This window comes from Protopterus annectens, chromosome 8.part0, assembly GCF_019279795.1.
Source record: "Protopterus annectens isolate FY-2018-M chromosome 8.part0, PAN1.0, whole genome shotgun sequence".
Taxonomy (NCBI): domain Eukaryota; kingdom Metazoa; phylum Chordata; order Ceratodontiformes; family Protopteridae; genus Protopterus; species Protopterus annectens.
Window position 1 is genome coordinate 172,861,296 of NC_056741.1, and position 26,650 is coordinate 172,887,945.

The 26,650-nt window shown below is 42.4% G+C and overlaps 1 protein-coding gene across 1 annotated transcript in view; it reads right to left on the reverse strand.

Moving 5' to 3' along the window:
- The window catches only part of LOC122807981 (hepatic lectin-like), a 272,173-nt gene that overhangs the window by 84,798 nt on the left and 160,725 nt on the right, over positions 1–26,650 (reverse strand). The window contains exon 2 of the mRNA XM_044079005.1: positions 20,366–20,475. Coding sequence (XP_043934940.1) covers positions 20,366–20,433 — 68 coding nt within the window. The 5' untranslated portion in view covers positions 20,434–20,475. The remainder of the gene's footprint in view (positions 1–20,365; positions 20,476–26,650) is intronic.

Consider the following 26,650-nt stretch of genomic DNA (forward strand, 5'->3'; position numbering starts at 1 on the left):
GCATTAGGTTGTGTAATGGGTTTGGCTAGTTCAATATATGCCTGACCTATATCTGACATACTAACTGTCCAAGATGCAGATGTTACTGCTACATATTCCTTGATTGCATTTATATTTCTTTATCTACATATCAGGATGTTTTCACATGACATTTTCACTTCTATTTGTACAGAACCCTGCATTTCTTGACACACACTCACATTTCTGGGGAACAAATTAACATGCTGCTCGTGTGCCAGATTTACTTATGCATGCCAGCCAGTAACTGACTGTTGAGGACTGTATATATGCTTCACAGCTACTAGCACTTCCATCACCCACTTTATATGGGACTGCACAACTCTGTTTTGCCAGCACTTTTTTAAAACAGTACTATTTGTATAATGCAAGGGTACAACAACATTTCAAACTAAGTGACACAGACACACTCCGGGTTTTAGACCTTTATTAATGACATTACACACTTTTCCACAGGCTCACTCCTTTATTTGTTATAACGGTGCATATGGAAGACATATTTAAGACATATTATACCTTTATTAATAGGTTAGAACACTCTTTTTCAGGCTCACTCACTTATTTTATATAACAGTACCTGCAGAGATATTATTCCAGACATATGTTACCTTTCTTAATGGGTTACTACACTCTTTTTCTGGCTCTCTGACTTTTTTATCTGACAGTACATGCAGAGGACTTATTCAGGCCATTTTATGGCTGTATTATTGGACTACAATACATTATTTCATGCTCTCTCCCCTATTTTATATAACAATACATGCCGAATAATCACTAACCTGCCTGGTGGCGCAGCCTTAGCAGCCTAACTGCATAGGCTTGCTGATTCACAGCATGGTCACCTGCAGCTGTAAAGTAAATAAAGGGATATTGATGCATACCTATCCATTATACAGAATCAATTATCAATTCCTACATACTGCATTCCATGGCTACCTACTCAGTTGTGGGGCATCCTGCATCCCACGGGCCTCCTGTATCCATTGGTTCAGGCGGTCCTGCTTCTGTCTCTTCAGGTCTGCATGGTGGTGACGGACCTGCTCACCAGTCCAAGGAATGCCTGTGACACTGGTGAGGTCATGAGCTAACCGGTTCCAAGCCTCTGCCTTGCACTCCGTCCCTTGAACTGGCCCTGAAGGAGTCTTGACTCAGCTGTTTGCTGAATTTCCTGTTTGCACTTAATTTTAAATCGTTTTTTTCTTAAAACTTGCATATTTTCTGTCCTTGACCTAGCACTCTTGTGTGGGGTCATTTACTGCACTGTTATAACTTGATATTACTTGTGAACCTCTGCTATCTCTGTAAAAAACAAAAACAAAAAAAAAATCTTGCTTTTTTCCCACTTATCTGAGAGTTAAAAAAGTTCAGTTACAGGCTTGCTGTTCCTGAACTGTTTGAAAGTTTCTGTGAGGCCATTTTTGCTTGGGCTGAAGGAGGGTCTCTGTGTTCATCAGTGGCAGTGACTAACATTGAGCAGCTTCGCTCCCGCCCGGAGAGGTGGTTACTGACTTGAAACTGTAGTTTTATTGGCCACTAGGGGTCATTTCCATAACTCCTTCATCTTCCTCTTAAAACCTAGTTGCCTCGTGGTTTGAGCGTCTTTTCAGGCTTGTTGGCTGTTGGTGAAGCACCCCAAGAGGAAAAACGCTGAGAGAAGAAGGAGCCACTTTGAGATTTTAAGTATTTTTCTCTGTTTATTTGCTAAGTTTTTCTGCATAGCTGCCTAGCTTGAGCATTTTCTGGCTTGTTAAACTTGATTTCTGTATTAGTAGCTGTATTTAGAGCACAACCAAAAGCTGTTTGCTGAATTTCCTGTTTGCACTTAATTTTAAATCGTTTTTTCTTAAAACTTGCATATTTTCTGTCCTTGACCTAGCACTCTTGTGTGGGGTCATTTACTGCACTGTTATAACTTGATATTACTTGTGAACCTCTGCTATCTCTGTAAAAACAAAACAAAAAAAAATCTTGCTTTTTCACACTTTCCTGAGCGTTAAAAAAGTACAGTTACAGGCTTGCGGTTCCTGCACTGGTTGACAGTTTCTGTGAGGCCATTTTGCTTGGGCTGAAGGAGGGTCTCTGTGTTCATCAGTGGCAGTGACTAACATTGAGCAGCTTCCCTGCCCCCCGGAGAGGTGGTTACTGACTTGAAACTGTAGTTCTATTGGCCACTAGGGGTCATTTCCATAACTCCTTCATTTGTCCTCAGAGGAGTGGTTTAAGGCAGTAACTTGTAGTTTATTGGCCATTTTGGGTCATTTCCTGTCTTTTCCAGCCCCTGCTATAAAGCACGCTTTAGCGCCAAGATTAGCATGATTTAGCCGATTTAGTGCGAGTTGCTACCGTTGCACACTAGGGCAGCGGTTAAGCAGGTTTAAACTATTCGGGCTACCTAAAGTCCACTGTTCAAATTTTCCCTTAAAACTACCTTCCTCGAACTATACTACTGATCTAATCAGCGTATCCTATAATTAAAAAGATCATCTCTACTTGACTCCAAGTAGACTATTCTCTATCTGTTAAACGTAGCACTTGCTCCTACAGTACTTATTACCTTGATATGGCACTCTTGTCATAGATAGTACCCCAAAAAGGCAACACCCCATTTCTCGGTCACCCACGCCCCCGAATCTTTTTAAAGTTTTTTTGTCTATTCCTTCTAGCATGTCGAGGATCAGTTGCTAGTGTCCTCTCCTGCTCAGCTGGTGAACCTGGGAATATTGAGGCAATGTTACAATTGCCTCATGTACACAGACAACCCTCTCCTCCCACAAAACACAAATACATGCGAGAGATGCAACTATACGGCCAAACTGGAGGCTGAGCTCTTCAACATAGGACTGGCAAGACCAGTCAGGAGGAGAAGGTTACCACACACACTATAGACCCAGTCTCACATATTACCATTACAACCTCAAATCATACACATAAACACACAAAGACATACTGAGGCTCTGATCAAAAATCTACCAAAACAGCAGAGGCCACCAAAGCAGACCCCAAACAACCACCACCTCAGAACACAACACCTGCAACACATAGACCTCACATTCAGAGTGTCAAACAGTCACAGCCCTTAAGGCCAAACACAATGCCAGACACACTAGTCATTGGTGACTCCATAGTCAGACACACTGACGTCCCGCTCACCAGACTGAGTAAGGAGAAGGTCACAGTAAGCTGCCTGTCGGGCTAGAATCCGCCACATAACGCAAGCACTCAGGTCTCTCAACAGCAGGTACAAATATGACTCAGTCATTGTCCACGCTGGTGTAAACGACCTGAGACGTACCTCCCTTGGACTACATGAAAAGAGACATTGAGGAGCTCTCTGATTATGTAGCCCAGACAGGTATGACCCTGACCTTGAGCAGTATCCTACCTTCACCAAGAATGATGCCACAATACAGAGATAAGATGATCAGCTTTAACAATTGGCTTAAACACTGGTGTCATTCAAAGGGGATCCAGTGTCTGTCTGCCTGGGATGACATGCTGGACAAGCCACGCTGCTTCAAGGGACGGCTTGCACCTGTCACCCCTGGATTCCGGATATTGGCAAAGGCTCTTGCCACCCCATAGTGCCTTTTTAGGCAAGGCTCAAATTCTAAACCTACCACCCTAGAACACAAAAAGGAAAAACTAAGGGTAATGCTGCTCAATGCCAGAAGTCTAAATCTCAAAATGCACGCACTCGAGGCCCTTCTCAGTATGGAGAACATCGATGTCTGTGCTGTGACAGAAACCTGGTTCAAGGCTCCTGAGAGCACCCCAGCTATCAGGTTTTACCTCATGTCATGCTCCGCCCCAAAATCTGGACAATACCAAGAAAGGAGGGTATCCATATTCATCAAGGACACCCACACCTCAAGACTGGTGGCAACGACGATGCATCGGAGACCATCCAGGTGCAATTAACCATAGGCAAGACTGCTCTGCAAATTGTAGCATGTTACAGGCCACCCTCACAAACTCAGGAACCTCACATGGCCTTCCTGAAAACACTAGAGGGATAAATGTATCACCAAACACCATCATACTAGGTGACTTCAATTACCCTAATATAGACTGGGAACACTACTCAAGCCCAAACACCCTAGCCCAAAAGTTCCTGGAATTCATAAACTCAAATGCCATGGAACAACTAGTCACCATCCCCACAAGAGGAGATAACATACTTGATCTCATCATCACGAACATGGGAGCACAATGTTCAACACCGGAGGTGTACCCCTCACTGGTGAGATCAGACCACAAACTAATCTCGCTGGAGGTCCTCATCCCACCCCACCTGAAATAAAAGACCACAGTAAAGAACTTCAAAAGCCGACTTCACACTTCTAAAGACTAGTGTGGTCTCCTTTAAGGCCCCGAGCCGTGCGGAAAACAGTACTCAAGCCGCTGAATCACTTACAAATGCCTTCTACCAGCACCTGCAGGACTGCATGGATAAGGCAATCCCAAGCAAAACAAAGACTCTTTGTACCAAAGGCAAGCGTCCAGTCTGGTGGACCTCAGCCATAAACAAACTCTACAACAAAAGGAGGAAGCTACTACAAGATAGAGCAAAATCCTTAAAAGGTAAGACACCCTTGATCACTATAAGTAAAAACTAAGAGCTCTCATAAAATCATCCAAAGCAAATTTCGAGAGAAAAATAGCTAAAGACTCAAAAGACAATCATAAGGCCTTCTTTAGCTATGTTAGAAACCTGGGAGGAAACTCCCAGATATGCTCAGAGCTAGTTCAAAATGATGTGAAGATTACTGATCCTACAGACATTGCCAACATACTGGCTGACAGGTTCAGTGCAAACTTCTCCCCCAAAAAGGAGAGATATCTATACCAAACGATTGCAGCCCCCAAACATCTCCAGCGCCCAAGTGAGAACTGCTCTCTCCAAAGCAAAAACACAGCATCCATGGGACCTGATGGTGTCCCCGGCTGTGTGCTCCATGAACTCAATGAGGAATTAAACCCACAGCTAGGACAGCTGTTTAATCAAAGTCTTACCTCTGGATACGCACCCAGGAGTGGCGCACTGCAACTGTGGTACCACTTCACAAAGGCGTGCCTCCACCGACCCTGGAAATTACCGCCCATTAGCTTGACAAGCCTTATCTGCAAAGCCATGGAGAGGATCATAATGGACCTCATAAATAAAGACATAGGGAATTTGCAGACTTTGGATCCAACCCAGTTTGGCTTTGTCAAAGGCAGATCATGCCTTTTAAACTTGGTTGACTTTTTCAAACAGTCACCAAAGCCATTGATGAGGGAAAGGCAGTCCATACAGCCTACCTCGATCTGGCTAAGGCCTTCGATACAATACCCCATTCGGGTATCATTGAAAAACTCATCAGCTTAAATGTCAACCCATACATCACAAGATGGGTTGCAAACTGGCTGAGTGACAGAACCCACAGGGTCAGAGCTGCTGGCGCCATGTCAGACTCAAAGCCTGTCACAAGTGGTGTCCCACAGGGCTCAGTCCTGGGCCCACTCTTGTTTGGCATCTACTTTTCAGTACAAGCAAACACAGGAGGGTTATGGCTGACAAAGTTTGCAGATGACTGCAAACTGGGCGCCATAGTAGAAAACACATCTGACACAGATATCCTTCAGAAGGGTCTCACAGAAACGGATAACTGGTGCCAGAGCCACGGCCTAAAGTTAAATGCCAAAAAATGCATAGTCATACCCTTCGGGAAAAACAAGGTTACCCCTAGCTACCAAATAGGTGGAAATCCACTGAGCACAGAAGAAGTTATCAGGGACCTGGGGACCCAGGTTGATAGTAGTCTGTCATTCGACACCCATGTAGCTAAAGTAGTTAGGAAGACCTTCTACATTGCCCACCTTATCATGAAGGGATTCTCATCTAGATCAAGGGAGGTCATAGTCTCCTTTACTCATCACTCATCAGACCAATGATTGAGTACAATGCCCCATTCGGAATGTATCTGACCCGACACTTGCAGCAGCTGGAGAGGCCACAAAAGTTCCTCACCAAAAGGATAAAGGGTCTCAAAATCTGTCCTATGCTGCCTGACTGAAAGAACTCCAGCTCTATTCAGTCGCTTACCGCTGCTCAGAGGTGACCTTTGCCTAACATACAAGGCCATGTCAAACCCAGATTTGATGAATATGCTTCACCTCAAAAAATCTAGATCCATCAGAGCCACAAGGGCGGGAGACTTAAACCTTGACACGGCTATTAATAGGACGTGCTGGAGGGATAGATTCATCACCCAAAGACTCCCTATGCTGTGGAACAAAATCCCGGTACATGTGAGGCAGAGCACCTCGCTGGCCTTGTTCAAGAGAAATCTTGACCAATGGATGGGAGATCGCAGATATACCCCAGGGATTACCTCAGTGTCACTGCTCGACAGAGGCACAGCAAAATAATGGGTATAGTTCCCCATATTAAAGGGGTGGCGTAAGCCACAAAACGATGGGCTAGGCTTGTAAATGCCCTCGGGCAGATAGCCTAGTATGAACCTATGAACCTATGAACCTATGACGGTGGACAAGGAGCCAACCCTTGTATTTCAACTCCTCCATGCCCCAACATTGCACTCAGAAGCATGTACCCTCTCTAGCACCAGCCATTCTAACTGCAGATGTGAGCTACAATCATTTATGGCGAGTATTCCCGCCTATGGGGCTTAAATATGCCGCATTTCCCGCACTTTTTTGTGATTGGCCATTTTTGAAAATTCTTGGCTGACTGCAGACCTGTTTAGTAATGGTTAATCTACCATTACTAAGTATATGTATGCTAACAGTGGCTGCTTTTCCTAAGTTGTCATGTCTTAGTGGTTCTGTACTTTGATTATGATGCATAGAGTCCTAGGTTCGAACCTTGTCATTCATTTTATTTTCATACTGTCCAGACAGGCTTGGGGGTGTGGCTGCATTCAAGCAACTTTGCTCTACGTTGCTCCACGGTGCCCTACGGTGCCCTTGTTGGTGCGGCACGCACGTCCGCACAAACACATTGCGCTGGTTAAAGCATTATTTCACTATGGGCACCTCTATTGCTCTGGGTAAAGCACTCTTAAACTTTGGGCAACTCTATTGCACTGGGTAAAGTGCTATTAAACTATGGGCAACTCTTTTGCAGTGGGTAAAGCGCTACTTAACTGCAAGCAATTATATATCAGGATCCTTTAAAAATATATATTTTGTTCACTGATACATTGGCCATTTCACTGCTTTTTACTAATATTTTAATCATATTTGTCAGGTATTATTCCATGTACTGATTTAAAACATAAATAAGAAGGGGAGAGGTGGGATGCAAACCACGAATGCCTCTTTGTTGTGTGAACGCTCTACCATTATGCTATTGCTATTTGGCATGATTTGCATAAACATTCTTTCTTATGCTCTTCCATGTCGGAATTGCTAACTACAGCTAAGCAATGGGCACACCTGTGCACACATGCGCAAATATGGGCAGCTATTTTGGGAATTTAAAAAAAATAAAATTAGTGTTTTACTTTTTATAACTGTGATGGGGGTTTACAATGTCAGGGGAGTGTGGTGTTGCATTATTGCTGCCTGTGACTGGATACTTTTGTAATTGTTTTTCTAGTCATTGAGCCTTATTAGGATTATTTGGAGTGTGGTGTTGGGTGCAAGGACTTTTGAGCGGACTCGCTCTTGTGTACTTCCATTTTACTTTTCCAAACCTTGCAGGGGCATGGACCTTTAGACTGCTCGGCAGTCGGTCATGCCCCCTGCTTTTCTACACGGTCCATGTAAGACTTACGGTTGAGTCAGCGTGCCCTCATGAATATTCATGGCATGCTGACATCATACCATTTAACTGTAGCCTCCAAGTAAGACGTATTAAGTCTTACATGGAGGATTCGTGAATCCAGGGGATAACCTTTTGTGTCACCATAATGCTAGTACATTTTGGCAAATAAAATACCCTTTCCTTCCATAAAAATAAGTATAAAACCAACATTACCAGGTATAACTTTAATATTAATACCAGTGCATAGCTCCTTATCTAACAAAGATACAATTTTGTGTCTTCTGTGTGGAGACATGCGTGAATGGGTGTACCTTCATTGAAGGTTGTGCGTCAGGGCCAGCAACTTGGCACGTAAAAATCTATTGCCAGTCATTAGCGGACCGGAGTTCCACTGTGGCGACCCTAACCGGGAAAAGCCGAAATACACAACAACAGCTACAGTTGTTTCAGGAGTGTCTGTGATGTAAACTGTTTGCAACTAAAGTGATATCATTTTGTATATTTTTCATTTACATAAATGTAAGATTGCCTTTTTCATATGTGAAAATGTAATAAAGATGTTGGAAAAAGTAGTTGTGTACCAGAATCTAAGTCATACATAGAATGTGTACCCAAGTATGTTTTCATATCATCTAGCCTGGCTATTGAAGGTTGTCTACTGTAATATGTGCAATGAACAGGCCATATGCATGTTGGGAAGAGGTGATGTAAGATCATTGGTGATATCTTAAATTCTGGTAGATAGGTAAGTACTAGGCTAGCTACCCTTGCAAGCTATTTTAAACCTAGCAAAGGTTATAATGCCTTCCACACATTTAGACCAGCTACTTCACAGGCAGGGACTAAAGGTGGGTGCGTCTCTATTTACATCAAAAATAAATAAACATTACTTCAAGGTTGGTCAAACAGGACAATGCTCTTGAGCTTCTTCATGTTCAAATCATCATAGGTAAAATCCAGAACCACTTCCTTGGAAGTTATAGGTCCCCCTCTATGACTCAGGAAACCCACACCATGTATTTAAACTTATTAGAAACACTAACCATCTAACCCAGTACCATATTCATGGATGACTTTAATTACCCCACTATTAACTGGGATTCTTATATGACACCAAATACATGCACAGAGATTCCTTGATTTTGTAAACACAAACTCCCTGGAGCAGATAGTCAATACACCAACCAGGGCTACAGCCATACTGGATCTGGTCCTCACTATATGGGAGACTGCTGCACACCCCTACTGTAATGCCTTCCCTGGTAAGGTCAGATCACAAAATTGTCTCCTTTGAAGTAAAAATAAAACCTGGACCACCAGCTAAACCTGGAAAATTCAGGAACTATTCTAAGGCTAACCTGCTGCTATTAAGTGAGAACTTGGCAAAATTTAAAATCCCCATAAACCCTGAGAACACTGCTACCTATGCAGAACTGTTCACGGAAACCCTGTGCAAGCATGTTAACAGTTGCATAGAGACAACTGTACCCACCAGGAAGGAGTACAGAACTAACTCAAAAAACAAGCTACCCTGCTGGAATCACAAAAGCAATAGGCTGTATAACAGAAGGAAGAAAATCTTGGCAAAAATTAGGGGGTGCAGCACCCAGCAAGATAAAAGCACTCTCATCAGACTAAACAAACAACTCAAAGGACTAATAAAGTTTACCAAAGCCAAATTTGAGTTAAGTTTGGCCTCCCAGGCCAAGGGCAACCACAAAGCATCTTTTAGCTATGCCTGCAGCCTCAAAGGCAATACACAATTGTGTGCAGAGCACATTGTAAATGGTGCCACATATAATGATCCAGAAGATATAGCTAAACTCCTGGCTGATGAGTTCATCTCCAACTTTACTCCTCTCTCCTCCTCAACCTTCCCTCAGGAAATATCATCAAATATAACTCCCCCTGCTATCACTAGGAAACAGATCCTTAATGCTGTCTCTAAGCCCAAGAACACTACACCAGTGGCCCCAGAAAATATTTACAGGATGCCATCTAAATCACATGAGACATGACCTATCAGGGCCTCTGGAATTATTATTTAACTGTAACCTCCAAACAAGCTTCCGGCCTCATGAATGGAGAAAGGCAACAGTCATCCCTCTGCACAGACGTGGGTCATCTACAGAGACCCTGGAAACTACAGACCCATGTATCACTAGTCTTATTTGTAAAGCCATGGAAAGAATTATCATGGAGATGATCAAGAGAGATACAGTAAACTTCCAGACACTGGACCCAATCCAGTTTGGCTTTGTCAAGGGCAGATCATGCCTATCAACCTGGTGAACTTCTTTGAGAAGGTCACACAAGCAATGGATGAGGACAAAATCCTTTACACTGCCTACCTTGACCCGGCCAAGACATTTGACACAATACCCCAATAGGGCATTGTTGATGAGCTCAAGAGGTTAGGTACAAACTCATATGTCACCCAGTGGATAACCGACTGGCTCACAGACAGGACCCAGGAAGTTAGAATTGGGGAGTCCACCTCTACAAAGAGGCCAGTCACAAGTGGAGTCCCCCTGGGATCAGTCCTTTGGCTGCTCCTTTTTGACATTTACTTCTCAGAAGTCAGGGCCAATGTCAAGTGGTCTCTGGCTGACTAAATTTGCAGATGATTACAAATTAGGAGCTATCATTGAATCTCACACTGACATAAATTTTCTCCAGGAGGGGCTGACACAGACAAAGAACTGGTGTGAGAGCCATGGACTAAATCTAAATGGCAAGAAATGCATAATAGTATCCTTTGGGAAGTCAGCCATCCCTGGTACCTATCATATTGAAACACACCCCTTAGAGTTGATCCAGTAGTCAGAGCCTTAGGGACACACACAGATAGTAATCTAGTCTTTGACCATCACGTGTCTTCAGTGGTGAAGAAATCATTCTATGTTGCACAACTTACAAACAAAGTTATGGCATCTACGTCCAAGGAAGTCATTGTTCCACTGTATTTGGCATTCATCAGACCTATCATTGAGTACAATGCCTCCTTTGGTATGTATGTAAGCAGGCATATCCAACAGTTGGAGTGTCCACAGTGGTTCCTCACTAAAAGAATACAGGGCATAAGTAAAATGTCCTATGCAGACTGCCTCAAGGCCCTATCCCTGTATTCTGTCTCCTACAGGCTTTTGATGGGAGATCTATGCCTGGCATACAGGGCATTGCCAGACCTCATTCTGATGTACCTCCTGCATATCCACAAAACAAACAGCACCAGAATTACCCATTCTAAAAACTTAAACCTTGCCTGTGATATAAATAGGACCTTCTGGAGAGATAGGTATGTATCTCAAAGACTACCGCATCTATGGAACACGCTCCCCATCCATGTGAAGCAGAGCTCCTCCCTAACCCAATTGAAGTACAACTTGGACAATTGGATGGGAAACCAGAAATTCATCCCTGGTTTGGCACCTATGCCTCTAATGGACACAAGTAACCTGTAAATAGTTCATCTCCCAGGCCCATGCTTACACTGATCAATGGTATCAGGACTTGTCAGAGATTTGGCATGGCTAGGGTTAAAAAGGCCCTTGTGGCCATTAGCCTAATAAATATCTATGAACCTCAGAGGTAAGAGTCAAACCATGTAGCCTATGTCTGCGAGGTAAATACCTTAACCATTATGCCAACATGTCACTCGTTTCTTGCTTTGCTTGGTGAGTGGTGCATCATTATGGTTAACTATTGAATTACATTTGCCAAGGACATTTTCATGTGCAGCAGTATGATTTGACTGTTTCAGGGGCTTTTGCATGCTGCTTTTGTAACCAGTGCTTATGGTATCAACTGTATTGTGTTTAGTTGGTTTTGTGTGGTTTTGCTGTTGAGGACTGGGTACATTTATAGGCTCTGTATCACATTATCGCACAACAAAAATTAAAACGTCACATGGTCAGCACCATATGTTAGAATTTTTCGATGTGTGAGCATGTCAATGGAGATCTCCATTACAGAGCAGAATGGGAAAATTTTCCCTTTTCTGCACTGTAGTGTGATCTCAGACTTGGTATATTTAAGTAGCGGGGGTTGTCCCCTATGTGGGGATTCAGGGGGGCTTCCCCCCTTCTTAAGATGTTTGAGAGTTATTTTTTTTTTGTTTTTTATTATGTTTTCGAACATTATGAGTTCAATCATATGGTGATGATCATATGATATTCGAATTTATAAATGTTCGAGAGCTTAATATAGACCACATTTATATTTTACTTAGCAGACCCAGGAGGCTTTGGGAGGGATTTTAGTACATTGCATATGTAGATTTGGTGTTAGTGATGTGATGTATGTATGTAGGGAGAATTGAAAACCCTGTCAGAGCAATAAAGACAGAACAAGAACATTCATCCATCCACATACTTTGAATTTGAAACTTCACCAAGATATCTTTGTAGCTCCCACAGTGAGGGTATCAGAGAAAATGTCACATAAATCTGTTTGCTAAAGTGATTTTATCTGGACTAGTCTTTTATACTCTGTTCCTTGTTACTCCTGTTATCCTGTAGGTCACAGGTGGGATGCCAGACCTGACGCAAGCTTTCTGGATTATCTCTGTTTTGAGAATTGACAGCCTTGGAGAATGCAGGATGTGAGAGGTCTGCCATTAGTTTGAATACATATATCTGCATTTTACACTAGCAGAATCTCATCTGACAACTATAAGGGATTGTTGATGTGTATGAGGCAGTTCCTAAACTGACTTAAAGAGTAGGGTGGCAACAAGAAGGGGTGCAAGCATACTGGGATCCCATGGTGTCTGTAAATTAGGTGATGGAGACTAATACAGTGGGTTCTGAGTAAAGTGCTATCAACAGTAGTTTAGATGCTTAGCCAACAGCTATGAGAAATAGAAATTATACTTGGTATGGTACAAAGGAGAAACACAATCAAAACAAAAAATTGATACAGGCGATAATGTACTCATCACTAGTTGGCAGGAAAATGACACTGTGTAACAAATTGGCAAGTAATAAGTGGCCCACAGGCACAACACAGGTTTCAGGCATGCATACCACAAAATGTTAGCAGCACAGTATAACCACTTAGTAGTAACAAGACTTGGTAAGTCAAATGTTGCGGATATGACTACGATTTCAGGTATGGGTATTATAAAAGTTAGCAACTCGTAATAACTTTTTAAATTAGTGCTGATGCTACATAGTGTACAGCAGACATAACTCAGGTTTTAGGCATATGTGCCAGAAAAATTAACAACCATGTAAAGCTATCTGCAGTAGTAACAAAACTTGGTAAGTACTATACAGCAGATACAAGTTAGGTTTCAGCCACACGAGTGCCACTAAACTTATCAGCTCAGTTTATTTCTTTAAACTAATGCTGATGTTAAATAAACGTACACAGATGAGTACACTGTATGCTGCAAGGTTGCAAGCTACTGCTGTAAGCACAGCAAAATAGCTAACAGGTACACAGCACTGCAGTAAGCAAGCAACACAAGAGGACAGGTACAGGCACCACAGTAGTATGTGCATGGGTTCCAAATGATGAGTTTAGCAAAGGCTGGTGGTGCCGAGCAAAGCATAGTATTCAGCAGCATAGTACAGATAAGTACTGAGCTGCACAATGTAGTATCAATGCAAATATTAGTAGAAAAAAAAGGCAATGAATGGGAAGCAACTACTGTTGGGAATAGCCAATATCCATAAACACGTCTAATCTTGTTCCCTTCTCTCACAAGTAAAGTACTAGTCTTCCCAATGAGAAAAAAATGAATCAGGCTAAGTAAAGAGTTTAAGCACAAATAGCTTTGCCATAAGAAAAATATACATGTATATATTTAGTCATTTCCCTGGTGTTCTTGGTCTCAGAGTTTTGCAGTCAATGCAGTAGTGCAGCAGTCAAGGTGTACAACATGGTGACATTTTTCACAGTTCAGCACAGATAAGAGCTGAGCTACATGTTTCAGAAGAAGCTAAAACAACCCAAAAATACAGGTAGCCAATGAGAAGCAAGTAGAGCTAGCAAACAGCCAATAGGTTTAAACATGTTAAACAAAGCTTACCATATTCTCTCACAAGAAAATCCACAATCTCCAATGATAGAAAATGAGAGTTAGGCTAGACAATTTGTTTCAATACAAATATATTGAAAATGCAGCAACAGACAATACTCTTAAACACATTAGTATAATACTTGCTGCCATCTCTCAGAAGTAAAACAGCAGTCTTCTAATGTGATAAAAATGACAATCTTGGTAGATGAGCAGTTTAAGCACAAATGGTTTTACACAAGTGCCACAAGTATTAATTGTATATTTAGGCACATTCTTAGTAGGTTAGGGGTCAAAGGTTTGCAGTCTGGTAATATAACCACACAGTTTTGCATGATAAACAGCTGAGCTACATGTTTCAGAAGAAGCTAAAACAACCCAAAAAATATAGGCAGCCAATGATAAGCAAATAGAGCTAGCAAACAACCAATAGGTTTAAACATGTTAAACAAAGCTAGCTCTTTCAAGTCCCCCTGTATAAAACCCACTTTGGCGCAGTTTTTGCGCTTGTTACTACTCAGCCAAGCTCCTCGTGGTCCTGCAAAGTAGTGCTAGCAGCAGAGAGGCTAAAAGAGCGACTGCTAACCTGAAAAAAGTGTTTTTTTTTTGCTGCTATTACCTGGGCAACTGTCCGATCTAGCTAAACTGCAAGTATTTCTGCTTCTTGAACTGTTTTAAACTGTTTAAAGTTGTTTTTGCACCTGCACTTTTAAAATTTGCCCTGTTTGTTGCATTTACCTGTTGAGGCTACACACTCAAGTGCGCTAGCCTGTGTTACATATTTATTGCATTTTCCTGCTGTTTGTTGCAAAAAAAAAACAAAATTATCCTTGTTTCCTGTCTTTCCTGACATAGAGTAGTCCAAATACAGGCTTTGCTGTATTCTGGACTTTTGGAAAGTTCCTGTGTTGCCCATTTCCTATCTTGGATAAAGGGAGGCTTCTTTGTTCACGAGTGGCAGTGGAGAGCTTAGAGCAGCCTATCTATCCCTGGAGGAGTGTTCCCAGCACAAGAATCTGGTAGTCTATTGGCCATTTTGGGCCAATTTCTAGCTCTTTCAAGTCCCCCTTGTATAAAACTCGCTTTAGCATGGCTGATTTAATTGGGTTTAAACCATTCTCGGCTCCACAAAGTCTGCTCTTCACTTTTTCCTTAGAACTGATCTAGTTCTCATAATAAACACCCTATTCCTACTCTAAAGTCTGGCACTTGCTCACTAAAGCAATTATATATGTCAGCACTAAAAAATTCAAAGCACAACACCCTCACAAACCCCCCTTGAGTACCTTGTTCCCCATTGGCCCTTTTTTCAATTATAAAGGAATTCCCAATACTATTCTAGCATGTCCAAAGGTCAGTTGTCAATCTCCTCTCCAGTCCAGCTGGTGAATCTGGGAATTTTGAGGCAATGTTACAACTGCCTCATGTACACAGACAACCCTCTCCTCCTCCCAACAAATTCCAACACATGTGAGAGATGCAATCATATAGCCAAACTGGAGGCTAAGCTCTCTCAACTCAGTACTGGCGTAACCAGTCAGGAGGAGAAGGAAACCACACTCACTACAATTCCAGTCTCACATAGACCTACCATGACAGCAAACCAAAAACATAAACACACAAAAACATACTCAGAGGCTCTAAATAAAAATCTGCCTAAGCAACAGAGACCTCCAAAGCAGACACCCAAGCAAAAAGCAAAACATGTGCAACATAGCCCACAAAGCCAGTGTGCTGAACAGTCACAGCCCTTAAGGCTAAACAACACACCTGATACACTTGTAATAGGTGACTCTATCATCAGGCACACTGATGTCCCACTCACCAGGCTGAACAAGGAGAAGGTCACGGTGAGCTGCCTGTCAGGCGCTAGGATCCGCCACATAACACAATCACTCAGGTCACTCCAAGGCAAGTACCAGTATGACTCAGTCATTGTCCATGCTGGTGTGAATGACCTGAGCCCTGGACTACATGAAAAGAGACATAGAGGAGCTCTCTGAGCATGTAGCCCAGGCCGGTATGACCCTGACCTTGAGTAGCATCTTATCCTCACCAAGAATGATGCCATAATATGAAGACAAGATGATCAATTTCAACAATTGGCTTAAGTATTGGTGTCATTCAAAGGGGATCCAATGCCTGTCAGCCTGGGATGACATGCTCGACAAGCCACAATGCTTCGCTAGGGATGGCTTGCACCTGTCACCCCTGGGCTTTTGGATATTGGCAAAGGCTCTTGCCACCCCCATAGTGCCTTTTTTAGGCAAGGCTCAAAAGACAAACCCACCTCCATAGGTATCACAAGGGATAAGAAACTAAGAGTAATGCTACTCAATGCCAGAAGTCTAAACCTCAAGATGCATGCACTCGAAACTCTCCTTAGCATGGAGAACATCGATATCTGTGCAGTAACAGAAACCTAGTTCAAGGCTCCAGAGAGCACCCCAGCACTACCAGGTTATACCTCATACCATGTTTTTTGGCCCCAAAACTTGGACCGAACCACAAAAGGAGGGGGAGTACCAATATTCGTCAAAGATACCCACACCTCCAGGTAGGTGGCACAGCACGAAGCATCAGAGACTATCCATGTGCAACTAACAGTGGGTAAAACTGCCTTCCAGTCTATAGCCTGCTATAAACCACCCTCGCAAACCCAGGAACCCCACTCGGCCTTCCTGAGAACAGTGGAAAATATGAAGGTCTCTCCAGACACCATTATATTGGGTGACTTCAACTACCCAAACATAGACTGGGAGCATTACTCTAGCTCCAACACCCAAGCCCAAAGGTTCCAAGAATTTATAAACTCAAATGCTATGGAACAGCTTGTTACCACTCCCACAAGAGGGGAAAACATACTGGACCTGATCATCACCAACATGGGGACTCTATGCTCCAGACCAGAAGTGTATCCCTCACTGGTAAGATCAGACCATAAACTAATCTCACTAGATATTCACATCCCGACCCCAGCCCCTGCCCAGAAAACCACAGTGAAAAACTTCTCTAAAGCAAATTTCATACTCCTCAAAACCGAGGTGGAATCCTTCAAAGCCCCCGGGCCTGTGGAAATTACGGCCCAGACCACAGAATCCTTTATAAACGCATTCTATGAACACCTTCAGAAATGCATGGATCATGCAATCCCAAACAAAACCAAGACCCAATCCTCCAAAGGCAGGCATCCTGTCTGGTGGACCCCAGGCATAAACAAACTATACAATAGTAGGAGGAAGCTACTACATGATAGAGCAAAATCCCAAAAAGGGAAGGCATCTCTGATCAGTATTAGCAAAAAACTACGGGCACTCATAAAATCGTCTAAGGCCAGCTTAGAGAGAAAAATTGCACAGGACACTAAGGATAATCACAAGGCTTTCTTTAGTTATGTATTTGGGAATTCCCAGATATGCTCAAAATTAGTCCAAAATGATAAAAAATGCACCGGACCTACAGACATTGCCAACATCCTAGCTGACAGGTTCAGCACAAACATCTCCCCCCCTTCCCTATCAAAGGGACAAATATCTATCCTAGCAGAGTGCTGCCCCACTGACATCTCAGATGCTCAGGTAAGAGCCACCCTCTCCAAAGCAAAAAATACAGCATCAATGGGACCAGACAGTGCCCCAGGCTGTGTCCTACATGAACTCCATGAAGAACTAAACCCAAACATAAAACTACTGTTCAGTCTCAGCCTTACTACAAGATACATACCCAAAGAGTGGCATACAGCAACAGTGGTCCCTCTCCACAAAGGTGGTGCCTCAACGGATCCTGGAAACTATCGCCCCATAAGCCTGACTAGCTTGGTCTGCAAAGCTATGGAAAGGATCATCATGGACCTCATAAATAAAGATATTGGGGACCTACAGACACTGGATCCTACCCAGTTCAGCTTTGTTAAGGGCAGATCCTGCCTCTTAAACCTGGTCAATTTCTTTGAAACAGTCACCAAGGCCATTGACGAGGGGAAGGTGGTCCACACATCCTACCTGGACCAAAGCCTTACCCCACTCAGGCATTATAGATAAGCTCACCAGCTTAAACATAAACCCCTATGTCACTAGATGGGTTGCAAACTGGCTCAAGGACAGAACCCACATGGTTAGAATTGCTGGAGCCATGTCAGACTCCAAACCAGTTACAAGTGGCATCCCACAAGGCTCAGTCCTGGGACCTCTCTTGTTCGGTATATATCGGAGGTACAGGCCAACACGGAAGGACTGTGGCTGACCAAGTTCGCAGATGACTGCAAACTGGGTGCCATAATCAACTCTCCAGCCGACACAGGCATCCTACAAAAGGGCCTCATAGAAACAGACAACTGGTGCCAGAGCCATGGCCTCAAGCTAAACGCCAAAAAGTGTATAGTCATCCACAAATTACCACATAGATGGTAATCCATTAAGTATGGAAGAAGTAATTAGGGATCTGGGGATCCAAGTTGATAGCAATCTCTCATTCGACAACCACGTGGCCAAAGTGGTTAGAAAATCATTTTATATAGCCCACCTAATCATGAAAGGATTCACATCTAGATCAGGGGACATCATTGTGCCTCTTTACTCATCCTTCATCAGGCCCATAATTGAGTACAATGCCCCTTTTGGGATGTACCTTACCAGACACCTGCAGCAACTTGAAAGACCCCAAAAGTACCTCACCAAGAGGATCAAAGGGCTCAAACAGATGCCATATGCTGCCCGGTTAAAGAAACTCCAGCTCTACTCAGTGGCATACCGCCTGCTCAGAGGTGATCTGTGCCTAACGTATAAAGCCATGTCCAACCCGGAATTAATGGACATGTTGCACCTCAGAAAATCCAAATCCCATCGATCGAGACTTGAACCTCAGCACTGAAATAAATAGGACATGCTGGAGGGACAGTTTCATAACTGGAATAAAATCCCAGTCCAGGTTAGGCAGAATCCCTCTCTTCAAGAGAAATCTTGATGAGTGGATGGGGGGCATAACTTCTGTGTCACTGTTAGACAGATGCACAGTATACTAAGGGCATAGCAAAATTCATTTTAAAATGGGTGGTGAAAGCCAAACACCCTCTGGCTAGGCTTGTAAATGCCCTAGGGCAGATAGCCTAGTATGAACTATGAACCTATAAAGACGTCAGCAGCTCAACTTAGAAAAGCCAATTTGAAGAACAGATAGGAAGAATGGAGAGAATAAAAATACATAGGTTCATAGGTTCATAGTTTCATAGGTTGGTACTAGGCTATCAGCCCTAGGGCCTATACAAGCCTAGCCATAACAGTTCCCTGGCTATTTCTTCCCACACTATTTACTCCCCAGATGTCCTTTCAAGGTGAGGGCAAAATAAAAACTCATGCTGAATACATTTCTTAAGCTGAAAGAAGGGTCATCAGTTGGTAAACATTCTCAGCTCTGTAGCTTTGTCACAGAAACCCAAGGACATAGGTTCTTAGGTTTTTACTTGACAGGTTGCCTGGGTGGCAATAGCTTAGACATGAAACCCAGAGAGATTAGTGTGTGAATTTGCTACCCTACTCACTGAGGGTCATACTATTTACTGCAAAACATATGGATGTCCATCCAGTGATTCAAGAAGAAATTGAAAGATGGAAGTGTGCTACATTGTTTGACATACAAGAAGATAATGAAGAAAACTGTTTCATAGTTACCAGGCATGTAGTATAGAAGACCATTGAAGAGAAAAGCCCATATTTCATTTTGCCAGAGATTGGAGTCTAACAATGGCAAATGGAGGTTTGGGGAGCCAAACTCTAGACTATAGGCAACAGTTTGCTAACAGCACATAGTCTTAATTGCCAAACAAAAGTCAGGATTTCTTCCCATTTTTATATGCTTTTCATCTCATAACTTGGATATGAAAATGGCACCCCATACATTCAGGAACAAAACTCTTCAGAGCTACACATGCCTGGTCATAAGTCCTCTAACAGTATGCCCTGTCTCAAGGACCCAAACTCCAAAACCTCAGAGATCATCTCATAAGCTGTTACTAATATCAGCCCTTATATACAGAGCAAGGTAGGGCAGAGTGTTTCAGTCATCCAGGAGGTAATTATTGGGAAGGCCATGAAGTATTCAGACACTTGAACTATAGACTGAAATGCATTATTGTTCATTTATTTATCAAAAACTTCTCGCAAAAGTGTTTATTCAGAACTATTTTCAGTAAGAGTGGTTTTGATTTTTCAACATGTAAATTAGTTTTCCTTTACCTTGTGCATACTTTTTTCTTTATCTTGAGAAGAGAGATGCAGTATATATTAATAGGAATTCTGTCCCTTTAAGAAAGCCAGTGCTGGAAAAAGGGTACATTTCCTCAATATATGTGTGCAGTTTTCTGAATCACCGAAGGAAAAAGTATCTTCAGATCACCATTTCATCCTGTTTATTGTTATAGCTTGAATGTACCTATATTTATTGACATCACATATATTAGCTTGTAATATTTTGCTACAGTGTTATCTTGCTTTATCAGAAGGAAATATGCAATAATAAATGGGCTAAGTCTTACAATTTTGTGATTAGTTCCTTACCCAGGTTTTATGTTCTCACTTGTTCCATCTGTCCAGATCCATTTTCCTTCCTCATCTATATCTGACATGCCAATCCAGGTATTTCCTTTTGACCTTAATTTTAAAAAATTCTGAAAATAAAGCAACACCAAATAATTTAGAACAAATATTAAACAAATAATTGTCTGAAATTATAACACTGGCATATGCAAAGTAGCTTTAAACAACAGTGAAACTAACACAGATAAACAGAACCAGAGAATGGCATCCCAGTGCATTACTCAAAGGAATAGAAATATACTTAGGAAAACAGAACCAGTAAGTAGCAGAGACCATTTGTCAGGAAATCCTTTTCATTGCATATCTAAGGTTATGGCATCCAGATCCAGGGATGTAATCATTTCACTTTACTCATTTCTAATTAGAGAGAGAATTGAATATAATGCCCTATCCGATATGCCCCAACATTTGCCACAACTGGAGGCACTAAAAATCTTTCACACTTAAAAAAAAAAAAATCAATGGCCTGAATCACAAAACTTATGCAGACCATTGCAAAACCTTGTTCCTCTACTCACTATCATACAGACTAACTAACAGGCAATGTCTGTTTTGTGTATAGAGCCTTGACTGACCCTATCCTGTCAGGCTTATTACACATTCATAAGTCCAGTGGTAGCCTGGACACCAGCTTAAGAGATCTGAGTCTATTTTGCAAAAATAAATAGAACATGTTGAGGGTATGTATCAAAGAAAATACATCTTCCAAGGAACTGTCTTCGATTCCATATAAAGTGAAGTACTTTTCTCACTCCATTCAAATGTAATTGAGAAGAATGAATGTGAAACTGCAAGTGTTTTCCTGTTTTAGCACTAATGTCCCTCATGGATAGGGGCAGCAAGTAAATGCACCAATGTACCTTTGTTCTGCCTACGTCTGGGATATTCATATGCAAAATATAAGGGCTAAAAACTACCACATGAATGTAAGACTAGGCTTCTTAAGATTCTCAGAGATCAACAGCCTAGTGCAAAGGTTCATAGATTACTAGGCTAATGGCTCAAGAGCCCTTACAAGTCTAGCCAGTTTTATCCAGATTTTATCAAGTTTCGATCCCTAGAGGAAAGATAACAAAGGTCAGCAAGCAGGGTTTTGACACTTTTTACAGACTGCCTGTGTCCATAAGGGACATGGGTGTCACCCCAGGAGTGAATTTGCAATTTCCCACCCATTGGTCCAGATTGCCCTTGAAGATGGTCAGGAAAGGACTCTGCTTCATGTGAATAGAAAGCCTATTCCAGAGGAGGGGCAATAGCTGGGACACATATCAGTCTTTCCAGCATGATTTATTCATGTCAGAGATCAGGTTTAGATACTTGGAGTGGGTAACCCTCATACAGTTAGTTTTGCAAATATGTAACATTTCCATCAGGGCTGGGTCAGAGACTGCCTTGTAGGTCAGACATAGCTCACCCTTCACTAATGGGAAGGAAACTGAATGCAGCGATTGGGCTTTTAATCAAACAGCATGTAGCATGTTGGTTATACCCTGTATTTTTAGTGAGAAACCTCTAATGACATTCCAACTGTTACATGTGCCTGGCTTGGTACATGCCAAAGGGTGCATTGTACTCCATTATTTGTCTGATTCAGGCTGATTACAGCAGTACTATGACACCCTCAGTTCTGGATACCATGCCCTTACTTATAAGGTGATCCCATAAAATAATTTCTTCAGGGATGAGGTGCCACAGATTGATAGAGACACAACCTTCCATAAGCCCACATGCAGAACATCTGCACTGAGGGACACACTCATAAACATGAAGTCTCAATTGTAGTGTCAGTTGGAACATGGTGATGTGCAAGACAGTCATGCTTTCAAAACAGAGAAATGGCAGAATGGAGTGTCAAGAAAACCCCAACATTCTGACAGAAAACAAAAAAATAAACATGCACACACACTGAGAAAGTCAAATGTAAAAAAGGCAATGTGTCCCCCTGACATGACAAATATGACCCAGAAAGCTGTGATCTTTTCCCCCTCATAGCAAAAAGAAGGGTCACTGCAGTAGAAAGAAACAAGGTTTGATGGGTAACACAAACAAATATGAAAACATCTACATCCATAGGGGTGCATGGACTGTGCCCAGGACGTATACAGCCATATGCAAGACATCAGCCAGCCCTATAAAAAGGCACAGTGACAGTGGATGGGAACAAGTAGAAAGAGCAAAAACATAGAAGCAGCAAGAGATAAAGAACCTTTGGAGACAGATGCGCAGCCAGGTACAATCGACTTATTGTATGGCTATACTAAAAGCCAACTAAAAAGAAGTTCATGTTAACTGATGGCTACATATCTAATACAGAGAAATCACTGAAGGGAAAGGGTGTACTGGGCCTGCTGACTCAAAGGCATAGGGCACTACAGTGGATCAGCCATCACTGTGCCTAGATCCAAAGGTGAAGTACTGCTCCACTCCACAGGACACCACCACCCACCTGATGCTCCTAGAGCCAATGGAGAAGAACTACTTCATTTCAAAGAAAAACATCACTCACCCAATGCTGCTAAGGTCATTTTTTGTGGTATTTAAACCCTGGATTTGAGCTGGTATGGACTTGTTTGAACCAGGCTCTGTTGAGATGCATCATCTCTGGTATGTTTCACAAAATTCCTGAGGATCCAAGACCAGTCTAAGTGCTTTTTCATTTATGTTCTCTTATTTTATTGCATTTGCACTTGCCTATTTTTTTATTTGTGCCTTATAGATAATTTATTGTATTTGCACTGTTTCAAAGCAATTACCAATTAACTGCATTTCATTACTGTTTAACTGTATTTCTTTGCTATTTATTGCAATTCATTAGTGTTTAACTGCATTTTACTGCATTTCATTACTGTTTAACTGTATTTTATCATACAGTGTTCTGTTTTTGTCTTGGTGGTTAATCTGTGCTTTTCTGTGAGTTTTACTTTGTTCTTAACTCTTAAATTGATTAGTATAGTCTGGATATAGGTTTGCCGCATTCAGAGCTGTTTGTTTTTGCCTTCTGTGTTTCTGGTAGCCATCTTGTATAGGTAGGGGCCTATCTTATCTACTAGTGAGAGTAGGGGGCTGCCTGGACCTTGTTTGGCACAACCTGATTGTTAAAGAGAGCAGGGGCTAGCAGGATTGGCTAAATTTTTGTGTTACTAGAATCTTCTATTTTTTGTCATATTTAAACCCCACATTTGAGCTGGTTTGGGCATCGCTCACTGCAGCTGCACTGTTTTTAATCCATTGTGAGGTATTTCAGCTACAAATTTTCCCTTAGTAGCACTTGTGTGGTCACCTAGTAGTACACATCCTAGACCTTCCACACTTTAAACAAATATGGATGGACAATTTCCTACAGTTTCTCTTGCAGTCTTCCTGATATGGGCATCCTGAGACAGTGTAGTAACTGCCTCATGTACATTGACAACCCTCTACTACTACCACCTAGGAACACAATTTGTGAAAGATGCATTTACATTAAGAACCTAGAGTCTATGCTCTCTCCCTCACAAACCAGTATATCTGCCACTGAGAAGGTTGTCAACACAAACACCACATCTCAAACACCACGCACACCTACACAACACACGCCAACATCTGTGGAGGTCCTCAACAAAAACATACCCAAACAAAAGAGATCTCTGATGCAAAAATACATGTGAACTCCACAGCCCACCACACCACACACCACACATAGTCCACACACCTGTGTCTCACAGCCATGAAGGCCTAACTACAAACCCAAAGTATTAGTCATAGGAGACGCCTTTGTGATATACAAAAATGTGGCCCTCACTAGGCAGGATAAGCAGAAAGTCACAGTTAGTTGTTTCCTCAGGTGCCAGAATCTGCCATATCATACATGTACTCAAGTCTCTGAACAGGTACTGTTATGATGTTGTCATAGTCCATGTTGGCATGAATGACTTGAGATGTACATCTCTGGACTATACATGATTGGGCACACTGAATATGTGTCCAGGCAGGTATGTCCCTAGCCTTAATCAGAATTCTACCGTCACTCAAAATAATGCCTCAGTGCAAACAGAAAATGACAGTTTAACAATTGGCTTAGTTTCTGGTGTCATTCCTAGGGGATCCAGTACCTGACAGCCTGGGAAGACATGATCAACAGACCACAATGCTTTGCCAGAGATGGCCTGCATCTGTCTGCCTTGGGCTTCAGGCTTCTGGCAAAGGCTCTTGCCTCCCTATAGTGCTTTTTTTAGGCAATGCCATAAGGTCAAAATTACCAACATGAAAATTTCATCAAACACAAATTTAATGTCATGCTGCTAAACACTAGAAGTCTAAACATGAAAGTGCACTTATTGCATGTATTCTTAACCCTGGAATATGATGAGATTTGTGCAGTCACAGAAACCTGGTTCAAAGCTGCAGAAAGCACCCCCCAACCATACCAGGTTACACAGCCTATCATACATTCAGACCCCAAACTGTAGGCAAGCAAAGCAAAAGGAGGTGGAGTTTCAATATATGATAAAGATATACACATCTCCAGGCTGGTCAAGCAGTATGACACACAGGAGACACTCCATGTGCAATTAACCATTGAAAAGACCCCCATTCAAATCATTGCTAGCTACAGGCCCCCAACTTTGACTGAAGATGCCCATTCCACCTATCTGGACCTCTTTGAATCAAACCTTTTACTGGAAAATTTTAACTATCCAACCATAGAATGGAAGAACTACTCATGCCAAAACACAAATGCCCAGAGATTCTTTGATTTTGTCAATGGAAATGCCTTGGACCAGCTGGTCAACACCTCCACAAGTGGTGATAATATCTTGGACTTGGTATTAACCAACATGAGTAACCACTGCAGCATCCCTACAGTGTCATCCTCCTGGTAGGATCAGACTACAAAGCTGTTGCTTTTGAAGTCACCATCTCACCTGACCCCCCCCTCCCCCCCAGCCAGGGTCAAACAAAAAAAAAATTTCCAAAGCTGATTACAACCTCCTGAGGGAAGGTGTAAACAGCTTTACAGCCCCATCTCCATCCCTCTCAATAGGAACTGGCACAAACCTACAGCAAAGTACTATACAAGCATTTATATAGCTGCATGGAATCAGAAATACCTGACAGGACAAAATCATACTCATCAAGGAAGAGTAAACCTGTCTGTTGGACATCTACAATAAATAAACTCTATAATAAATGGAAAAGTTAGCTGTCCAGGACCAAGAAGTAGCAGGTGCCTAAATTGGAAACAATCTCTCTGTAGCCTGAACAAGCAAATAAGAGCACTAGTGAAATCCTTCTAAGTAAACTTCAGTTCCATTATTCACATATGTCCGCAATCTCAAAGGAAACACTCAAATCTGCTCAGAACTGGTGGTCAAGGACACCACATACACAAATGACATAGATATAGCAAACCTGCTAGCAGACAGGTTCAATGAAAACTTCACCCCTCTGCCTCATCAGTAAATCTAGACATCCCCAGCACCTTCTCCCCCTCCCCTTATCTCTAGGGAGCAAGTCATCACTGTCCTCTCAAAGGCAAAACATACAACCTCCATGGGACCTGATAACATTCCAGGCTACATCCTACATGAACTCGGGCAAGAACCTGCAGCACCATTAGGCACCCTATTCAACTAAACCCTGAGTATCAGTTTCATTTCAGCTGAGTGGAGGACAGCCACTGTCATCCCTTTGCAGAAAGGTGGAGTGGCCACCATTCCAGGAAATTATAGACCCATCAGCATAACTAACCTGATCTACAAGGCCATGGAATGGATTATCATGGACATCATTAACAAGGACATTGGCAACCTCCAAACACTCAGTCCAACACAGTTTGGTTTCATCAAGAGGAGGTCATGCCTGCTAAACTTGATTAAATTCTTTGAGTCAGTCATCAAAGCCATGAAAGAGGGGAAGACAGTGCACACCACTTATCTTGACCTGGCCAAAGCCTTCAATACTATTCACCACTCAGGAATAATAGACAAACTCTCTCAACTAGGAATCAATCCATATGTTACCAGATGGGTAGCAAAATGACTCACTGATAGAACTCACCTGGTAAAAATAGGGGAAGCCACTTCAAGCAGTAGACCCATAATGAACAGTGTACCCCAGGGACTGGTCTTGGAGCCTCTGTTGTTTGGGATATATTTTTCTGAGGTTCAGTCCAAAACCAGTGGGCTATGGCTGACCAAGTTTGCAGATGACTGCAGCTGGGCACTGTCATCAAGTCCCCTAGTGATGTGGAGATCCTCCAAGAAG